Source organism: Cimex lectularius, unplaced genomic scaffold (genome assembly GCF_000648675.2).
Source record: "Cimex lectularius strain Harlan isolate CLEC.00 unplaced genomic scaffold, Clec_2.1 scaffold33, whole genome shotgun sequence".
NCBI classification, from domain to species: domain Eukaryota; kingdom Metazoa; phylum Arthropoda; class Insecta; order Hemiptera; family Cimicidae; genus Cimex; species Cimex lectularius.
In genome coordinates, this window is record NW_019392683.1 from 2,469,393 (window position 1) to 2,479,199 (window position 9,807).

The 9,807-nt window shown below is 33.4% G+C and overlaps 1 protein-coding gene across 3 annotated transcripts; it reads right to left on the reverse strand.

Annotated features, from left to right (window-relative positions):
• Positions 1–579: 579 nt before the first annotated feature.
• LOC106662519 (nicotinamide/nicotinic acid mononucleotide adenylyltransferase 1) lies at positions 580–7,035 on the reverse strand. 3 transcript variants are annotated; one of them, XM_014386674.2, is made up of 7 exons: positions 6,614–7,027; positions 6,329–6,552; positions 3,600–3,785; positions 3,438–3,539; positions 3,219–3,373; positions 2,871–3,036; positions 812–1,026 (listed from the first exon to the last, which is right to left on the reverse strand). In XM_014386674.2, the coding sequence occupies exons 1-7, from the start codon at positions 6,687–6,689 to the stop codon at positions 1,000–1,002; spliced, it is 936 nt and encodes a 311-aa protein (XP_014242160.1). In that variant the 5' UTR covers positions 6,690–7,027; the 3' UTR covers positions 812–999. The 3 variants fall into 3 exon arrangements, with proteins under 3 accessions (XP_014242159.1, XP_014242160.1, XP_014242161.1); XM_014386673.2 differs by having other exon boundaries at positions 580–3,036; positions 6,614–7,035; XM_014386675.2 differs by lacking the exon at positions 2,871–3,036 and having other exon boundaries at positions 813–1,026; positions 6,614–7,011.
• Positions 7,036–9,807: the final 2,772 nt, after the last annotated feature.

The following is a 9,807-nucleotide window of genomic DNA, read 5'->3' on the forward strand; positions in this document are numbered from 1 at the left end:
CGGAATAAAATAAATAAACAGAACTGTCGGGTAAGGATGTAATATGCCTTAGGTGACTGCAAATATTAGCCCAGAAACGGCAGTCTCTTCGGAAAGGCTTGAATGTGGCTGGTTTGTGTACATGAGGGTCAATTCCACAATAGATCTTTTTGGTTGCAGTGGAAGAAGATCCCAAAAAAGGAAAAGGATAAAAATAAAGTACAAATATTACACTAAACAAGTATAATTTATTTTCCCATTAATTGGACTACATTCACAAATAAATTGAAGTATTTTGAATTAACCTAAATATTAAGTATAAAAAAAAATTGGTACCATAAAAACATAATTCTTTTATCACACATTGTGATGACATCAAAAACAAATCTTGACATAAAGTAAAAAGAAAAATAATATAAACTAATCTATAATATAAATCACAGTTGAAGAACATTGCACAAAATATTAATCATGCAGCATGCGATAAAAAATGAAAATAAAATAAAAAAAGCTCAAACAAAATAAAAATTGGAAAAGAGGCTGTTTTGTATACTAAATTATTTTGTTAAACATATTAATTTACTTTTTAAACATCCAATTTTAGCAAATTAGTAATTATTATACATCAACTAATTACAATAAATTCTTAAGAATATTTTTATTTAAAAATAAATAAATAAAAACCAACATAGCCCACTATTTGAATGAACCACTTTCTATATAGCAGGCTAATATAATGGAAAGAAAAAATAGTTGAACTAAAAAAAATTAACAACTTAGATAATGGAATCAAAATAAAATGCTACTAATTATTTATCTCATAAACGATTAATATTTTTAAAGCTATAAAATGCAAACAAAAAGATTTAAAAAAAAGATAAAACACATGAAAGAACTATTTACAAATTGTTATAGATGTAAAGTTCGAAGAGTTGCTGTAGATAGCATGCAGACAAGTAATGCTTTGTTAAACTAAAGAGATAGGCGGTCGATTACATCCAACGTACATAATCAGGCGTTTTACTGCAGGCATACAGGCCTCACTGCCTGAAAAAACCAAGAACAAATTTGTTTTTAAACTGTTCACTTATTATTGGGAAATATGGTGTTTTGGATATGAGTCTCATACATTGTTTGTGTAAGTACTATTAAAAATCAAAACGTATCACAGTTGAAAGATTATTACTCTTGATAAAATAAAGACTGTTATTTTTTCCTACAATCGACTTTGTTAATTATTTTCTGTATTTAATATGTGTAATCATTCATTTTAATCCACATGCATATAAACTCAGGTACAAAATGCAATATAACACTAATGAAAGTTTTTTTTTTGGTAGACTACATTAAAATAGTAACTTTGAATTTTATCTACAATGCTTCTTCCATTTTGTGCTTTTATTACAATGTAACATTTATAAAATCTAAACACTAAACAATCAACATTAAAATGATCTGGCATCTAATCCGATCAATATCCCAACTGCTACACAGTACAAAATTCTAAATTCAATAGACGGTTAAAAGTTTTAAAATTCGTGTTTAAAATTTTAACCCTAATGGATTGTGGGATTTATCAGTTTTAGACACCAAGGTAATTTTTATAATTAAACATTTAAGAAATGTGCATTTTGTCCGTGACGTGCTTCTTTTCTTACCTGTGGTGACACCTAAGGATCTATTCTTTCCTAACATATCTCATTCCTCATGCATTATAAATCTATTTAAAACAGGAAAAAAAACTATTCGATTATCTTAAAATTCTTACCAGTGTATTTCTTGGATTTAACAATTGATTTCTTTTTAGAGAAAACACCCTGTGAATTAAATCTCACCTCATATTAAAAAATAAGTCTTCAATTACATTTTTATTTGACTGATTTTTCCCTTTAGAAAATTTGGCACACAATGTTCTTTTGGTTTGGTCCAAAAAATTAATACTGTTAATAACATACAATCACAATAATTCCATTTTATATTTCTGGTCGACCAATGGGTGTTTTTCAACCATTACCTCTCAATGATTCTTTCTATATCATAATAAGCCTTTTGCATGCAACAAGTACTTTAATTAAGGTCAACCATGCAAAAATATTGGATCAGTAGTTATATATATTTATTATTTTAAACAAGGGTATTTGAACTACGAGGTTATATAACCCTTGGGATGCTAGCGATCTTGAAAAAAAAAGGACCAATTGTATGTTGGTTTTGAATTCAGGACTGCTGGAATCAAACCTGGGACCTTTACCTTACGTTGATGAACACAAAGTCAACGCCTTAACCATTATGGCTCTGACACCGCCAATATTGAATCTTTACAACTTGAATTATAGTAAAAACATTTGTTGTCATTTGTCAAATATTTATAATTGTGCATGTTGACCAGAATTTAAGTACACGTATATTTTCTTTTGTCAAGTAATATAGCTTGCACACGTGTAAAATGAGTACCTTGACATTTTTTTATATATTTATTGTGATGGTTTACCCTCATCAACTGCAGTGCAAATACATTAAATAACACAAGTGATATTTGTGAACTCTGTGCTGTAGACAGTTGTAGTACGAAAAATAACAGAATGCTTACAGAACTTTTTGTTAGTTTTTTAATAATTTAACAAAGATTTAATAATTTAATAAATTTTTCAAATTGAGGAAGACAACAGTTTTTTAAATGAATTGTTTTACAAATTCCAGATTGACACAATTTTTACAGCCATTTAGGAGACATTTTGATTGGAAGACATAACAAATAAGGGGTGGGGAAACGATTAGATTTAAACTGTCGTTTCTTTGTCACTAATGACCTCTATTCTCCCGTCTTCCATAATTTGTATTTCGACTCGAGTCTCATCTATCGGCTCGTCAATGCATTCCTCCATGTTTACCTTTCTTACTGCAACCGCCTGGCCGGGCCTAGGTCGTTTCAGCTCATTGGTACTTTTTGAGTAATTACCGGGTGTGTCTGGCACGTCGATAGGTGTCATTGTCATGATGACATCGTTTGGTGACGGTGTAAGGTACACACTCGAATGCGGGTACAGTTGATACTTACTGTTCCGTTATTTGAAAGGGATAGCGTGAAATAAGAAAGACATTGTGAGAAATTATGAAACATCATTATAGAAAATAAAACCTTTATTTTTTTATCTATTTCAAAAATCTAAACAATATAATATTAACTATAAAATGAGGTTAAAAAAAAAAAACTAAGTGTAAAAATTGTCTAGACTTACTTGTTTGTAGCCTCATAAAGTCTATTATTCCTAATATAATCTATAACTTCGTTAGGAACCAAATATTTAACACTTTCTCCTCTCCTCAACGATCTTCTTATTTTTGTGGAACTTATTTCATTAGTTATCCACTCTGGTATAATCGCTATATTATTCTAAAAACCACACAATTATTTGTTTTTGATATGCATAAATAAAAAAGCAAATTTATAATCTTACATGATATTTGGAAAGCGTGTCAGACTCATAAATAAATTTGTAAGGGTCACTCCCATGTCGAGTGACGACTGCGAGGCCGTGATCGCCGACTATGCTTTCAATCTGTTGAAAAAATAAAAATTAGAAATGTGACGAATTGAAGGGAAAAAATGCACTGCTTACATCATGCTCAGCCCAGAGGCCGGGGATGCTGAAGGTCTCCAGGAGGTCGGCACCACATAGAAGTTTTACCGTGATGCCTTTATTGTTATCTCCATATTTTTGAGCATGCTCTACCCACATCGGTGCATCGCTGTTCAACTGACGCTTTGAACCCATATTTTCTATATGGCATGAATTGAGTTTGTTCTGAAAAGAAGAACAATTAAATTAAATTATCCTTTTACATATTATTACATACATACAGTTATTCATTATACACTATCAACAACAAAGAGAAACAGACTTTTATTTTAAGTCAAAAACTTAGGAGTGGACCTAGACAGCAGACTGACGTGGGGTCCACACATAAGAATTGTGAGACATCAACTTAACAAGACTTGGACAGCTACAAAGACTTTTACGGCTGAAATCTGTCTTCACCATCTACACTAAACTAACCCTATACTGCAACCACTTTGGACATACGGAATGGAACTGTGGGTTCTGCCAAGCCATCAAATATACAGCGTATACAAAATTGTCAAAGCTCCCTACTCCCTCACTATCCACAATGACCTCAATTTTCCTTTTGTCAAAAAACCGATCTGTTCCCAATTCCAGTTTCACACCAACACTTCTCAATCCATCCTAATCCTATTGCTTGAGCTCTCTGTACAAATTTCCATCTTGAGAATCCACCACATCTCCTTGATGGCCTCAAGACCTCCTTGTCCCTTAATGAGGACATTCTGAGTACCAGAATTGGCTGGTTTCTCATGGCATGTTTCTTCTGGGTGTGGCGCTGGCCTTTTATTTTTTCCTTAATAGCCTTAATTTTTTTCAGTATTAGCCAAGGCAATCATTCTATTTTCATATTGTGTTTTTGTCAGGAGGGGAGCGAGAAAAAAGGAACAACAGTGGAATTGAACCTACGACCGCTAGGTCTACGAACAGCGAATCTAACAGCCGACTGCTTGGCTATTGTGGTTCCCACTGCAGAGCTGGCCTCTGTGCTAATGCTGTACTGCTCCTCCTCCTTAGCTTAAGGGATTTTACCAGATCTCAAAGGTTTTTCAAGGAATCCCTCGTGTTTCTTTCAGGTCCGTGTTTTACTTCTTTCAGGAGTAGGAATTTACAAGGGGTCAGCCTTGGTGATTCTACACTCCAGAATTTCCGATAGATATCTGCTACTTCTCGTCAATTGGCCCTCGTTTTGCCCCCCCCCCAAAAAAAAAAATTCAAAAGTTGAAGTTTTCCATTTTTTTGGTAATTCTATACTCCAAAATATCAGACACACATCTGCCACTTCTTGTGAATAGGCCCTTGGTTTTGCCAAAATTGTTTTTTTGAAAATTGAAATATTTTTTTTTTTTTAACATTTTTATTTCACTGTTCTACTTGTTCAAATCAATATGTCAATATTATCATTTTACAGCATTTTTTTATATTGATTTCAATAATGAGTATAAATTGTTATTTAGAGATTACAAAAATATTAATTTCATTGTTGGTTAACACAAAAACAAAACTGCTCTACGAATACGACGCACAATATTCTAATTTGGTATGACTGAAAAAGATGAATACAATAAACAAATTACTGCTTTTTTTGCACATTCTGTAAGAAGCAAAGCAGGTTAGAAAATGGTCAAAACTTGGATTTGACCTCACTGTCTTGATTTTATCTATAAAACCCTTAGATACCAATTTTCATGGAAATTGGTGTAAATTATTTGAAAAATGGCAAAAGGAGGGAAAACTCATAAGGTGGGGTTGAGATGGGGAGTTGATGTCCGAGTGGATCGAGGTCACGATAGCTCAGGTGGTAGAGCAGCGGCGTATCAAGCCGAAGGTCGTGGGTTCGAATCCCTCTCATGCCATTAGCTTTTTTTCATCTCTACTAAAAACCTTAATTAATTGTAATGTTTAATTGGTCAAGCGGACCACAAAATTAGTGAATTTAATAAGTTCTGAAATACATTTTTTTTCTTTCCAAAAGGTAGATTGGGGATGAGGCCAGGAAGACAGAAACAACATTTATTTTCTTGTCGAGCTTTCGGCAGAATATATCTCATCAGGACTTTGAAAAAAATCGTTATACTATATGAACAGGTACATGTGTGGATACCGGCTATCCGTTATCCACACATGTACCTGTTCATATAACCACTAGGACTTTCTTTTACTTGTCCCGTTTCTAGGCCCTTTAAGGGCTTTGCAGGTGAATGTACCTGTTCATATAGTATGACGATTTTTTTCGAAGTCCTGATGAAGGCGATATATTCTGCCGAAAGCTCGACAAGAAAATAAATGTTGTTTCTGTCTTCCTGGCCTCATCCCCAATCTATCTTTTGGAAAGAAAAAATGTATTTAAACTGAGAATGCTGATCAATCACCACAGAAAATATTGTTCGGAAACCTACATCACACCAGACCACATCTCACGATTTTCTAATAATCATCGACTAACGGTCACTAATCACCACACATTGCAACAAATATTGAAACAAAAAGTATCTCAAATGTATTATCATAAGAGCCGTAATAGCTCTTTTTAAGAAATTTATTAAAAATGAAACGCCAAAACTAAATGAAAAATTGGGAAAGCAGACCAAGGTCAGGTTGTATAAATCAATACAGTGTCTTAACTTTTCTTTTACTTTGCCCGCTGTTTTTCTTTAAAATGTCATTCAGGCTTGTTAAAAGTTAAAATTACTCGTTCATCATTTCTATTAAAATTACTGGTTTACCTGGTGATACTGAAGGACACGGAGCGTAAACTGCCATTCAGATTGCTGGCATTCCCAATCGCTCAAAAATATCCAATTCGTGTCCTGTAGAGCGAGTTTGACCAAAGCGCACCTGTGTGTTGAAGATATTAAGTCTTTCTTGCCATAGTTGTCATGCACCGGAGAGATTATACCGCAGACCACTTGATACCGGCCAGTTTTGTGCAAATAATCCCTTGCAATTTCTGAAAAAAAAAAAAACGAATTAGAGATTAAATCAACGTCGCAGACTTTGTAAGGTCTTACCGAACAATCGCAGGTGCATGTTTGTCGGAGGGTTGAAAGAACCGCATGACAGGAGGACGACTTTTGCCTGAGACATTTTATGCAGTGTAAAATTAACATAACATGACGTGATGAGTCAACTGTAACGGTGGGAGATATTTTCTTCTGGAATTGGATTGTGAACCGAAAAAAGAAACAAAACGAAAGGGTTGCTACTCACAGCCGGACTGAAACATAATATTGATAAAACCTATCTGGTGTGGAGTGGGGTGGACTGAGAGTGCTATCTACAGAGAACATATCTATGATGTAATCGTTAAACAAGTAATATGATGTAATCCAAAGAAAACGGATCGTTATTGGAAAAATTTCGGAAAACAACTCATACCCACAAAAAACACGTTACTCATCAAAATAATCACTGAATAGCAAAATGTAGTGTTTTTTTGTGTGTGTTTGCTCAAGTACTCCTACTTACAAAATGACAAAATAATTTAGCAACACAATTTTTTCTTTATTTCGGGAAAAAGCAAATATGTCTTAAAGAGTTAAGATAGATATTCCAAATACAGACTGAATTGGAAGTGTTTAGTACACCTTAAATAATGACCGACTCTTATGAAAAATTGTTCAACTTTCTGTCCTACAGCTTATTTTCATTAGTAAACATCTAAGAATATATTATTAAAACCAATTGTACACATAAATTATTAAAAACATCATTACAATATTGCATTTGTTTTCTATTCGTCTACACAGACCACTTAATGAAGTACTAAAAATCTGTTAGACAAAAAACCGCTTATTTGAATATGTTCTGCTCATTGTATCAAATTTTTAGAATTAAAATAACCAAGAAACTATATATATAAGCCAGCGCCGCACATTCACAAAAGATACGTACAATGTTTCTAGTTTCTCTTGAATGTAGCCGGCAGTAATAAGACCCAAATTATCATAAGGCTCACTAATCTGGTGGACCCAAGCTTAGCAAAAACAAGCTACCCAAACGTTAGGCAGTATACAAAGCCTAAGAAACCTATCATAGAGGCAATGAAAACAACTCTCGGTTGCACTAGCACATTGTTAAACCTACCTATTGGAAATATTTATACACGGAGACTCGAGGAAAAGCTCATTTAGACTCAAGAAACAATCAAACTGGATGTGAACTAAACACTTCAGGCACACAACAATAGTTAATAAAATCAGACACCAGATTCTTAGGAACGGGGACTGATTTCATGATCTCGGAGACACTACAACATCCTATAAAGTCTCAACAGACTGTAAAAGAGAGGACGAATTCAGAAAAATGTCAGATACAATATGGTATACAATGGCTCCAAAACAAACAAAGGAACCGGATCAAGCATCTCAGTCTTTCAAGCTGAAATACGTGCAATCATTGCTTTTACCTTAGAAAATCTTACAAGTGGTTACACAGGCAAAAAAATCTTCATAAGAATAGCCAAGAAACTATTAAAGCGTTAACATGTAAAAACATTACATCAAAATTAGTCAGTGAAAAAATCACCAATACCTGGGGAAACACAACAACCTGTCAATATCTTGGGTACAAAGACACAAAGGAATTTCAGCTAATGAAAAAGCAGACACACTGACCAGAGGAGGATCTGCAAGACCAATAGGCAATAGGCGCTGAACTTATTCTTGGGATAACAAAAAATAAACAAAATCCTCCATCACAGAATGCATAAAAAAAGGCAAAAGGAGAACGACCGGACAAACTCTTGCCAGACACAATGCGAAGCAAACACTCAATGGAAACAACCTGGGATGCAAAGAAAACCAGCAAAAAATTGCAGCAACGGTAGTCAATGACCTAATACTTCTTAAGAGAAGATCGAGTCTGTATTTGCTGTGAAAGCTCAAGGGATTCCTCCTTTCCCCTTTTAACACTTAAAATCCCATCTGACAGACTGGTATTGTCTTTTCTTCTTATATTTCCATAACAGCAGATGTCCCACAGGGGTCTTCCTATTCCCAATTTCCCTAATAGTATTATATATAAATAACAACAGCATTGACATATAATCCTGGTCTTTCCTTAGCTAGTCATAACATCCAACTCCATTTAAATTTTCTTCAGTCTTGGTCAGGAGAACAAAAATTAACAAAACTAAATCCACACACATCACATTTGCTCTCCGAAAATCCACCTGCCCTACAGTCCATTTTAATGAGAAATCCATTCCAACCTTTGATTATGCTACCTGGGACTGTACATTATACAAAATGCTTTATATAATTCAAAAATTCAAAGATGAGTGGAAAAAATGAATTTTGAAATAAGTCACAGAACATGTAAACTTGTTCCAAAAAAGATCATTTAATTAATTAGCCATCTAACATATTTAATTACAGTCATATATAACAATCAGTCAATTTGGTTCAGCTACATTTTTGTGTACAATAAATCACAAGTTTTGATTGAACATTAAACCTCAACTTCCTCTTTTTCATTCTCATGTTTGAAAACAGTAGTTTCAATATTTCGCTTACATCTAGTTTGGTATATTACATACTAGTTAAAATATAACTGAACAGTTTTTATAAAAGTTAGTGTTTTAACCTTACAACTACAATAAATTATTATTGGTTGTTAATGAAATATTAGGTAAAATAGGAATGTAATTGTTTAAAAGACATAAACTGTTGAATTATATACCTTTCCTTAATCATTTAAGTCAAATTGAAACAAAATTTTCACGAAGATGGAATAAAAATTGGATCATAGTTTATTGGAAAACATGTAGAAGACATTTTCCCTGCTGTTTTGAAGAAACTATTTTGAAATTTTGTTTCCAAGACTAAAGGAATAAATTTAACACTTTAACTGGCAAAACGTACATGTGTGTCAAAAAAGGTACACCATCTGTGGCCATGACGTATGGACCTTATGTGGAGTTTAAAAAATTAAAATGGAAATAAAGAAAAAAAAAGGTTGAAGCATTACACATGCTTTTCAATGTTGATGATTAACATTTGTTCTCATTTGATGATAAGTGGTGGGCAGAGACTGATGAGGAGGAGGTAGGCTGAGATAAAGATCGTTTTCAGACTGAAGATGTTAGGAAATCCTGAAGAGGTTCAGGCATAGGAAGTTGAACCTCAGGCTCTTACTTGAAAGAAGACTACAAATATTTCAATTTTACAGTTGAACGTGTTATATGGGGAAAAAAATTAGAAAA

Coding starts and splice junctions, on each gene's coding strand:
- LOC106662519 (XM_014386673.2), bottom strand. CDS start 6,689: ATGTCTCAGGCAAAAGTCGTCCTCCTGTCATGCGGTTCTTTCAACCCT. Junction 3,786..6,328: donor GTGTCCTTCAGTATCACCAG/GTAAACCAGTAA, acceptor TCTTCTTTTCAG/AACAAACTCAATTCATGCCA. Junction 3,374..3,437: donor ACACGCTTTCCAAATATCAT/GTAAGATTATAA, acceptor TGTGGTTTTTAG/AATAATATAGCGATTATACC.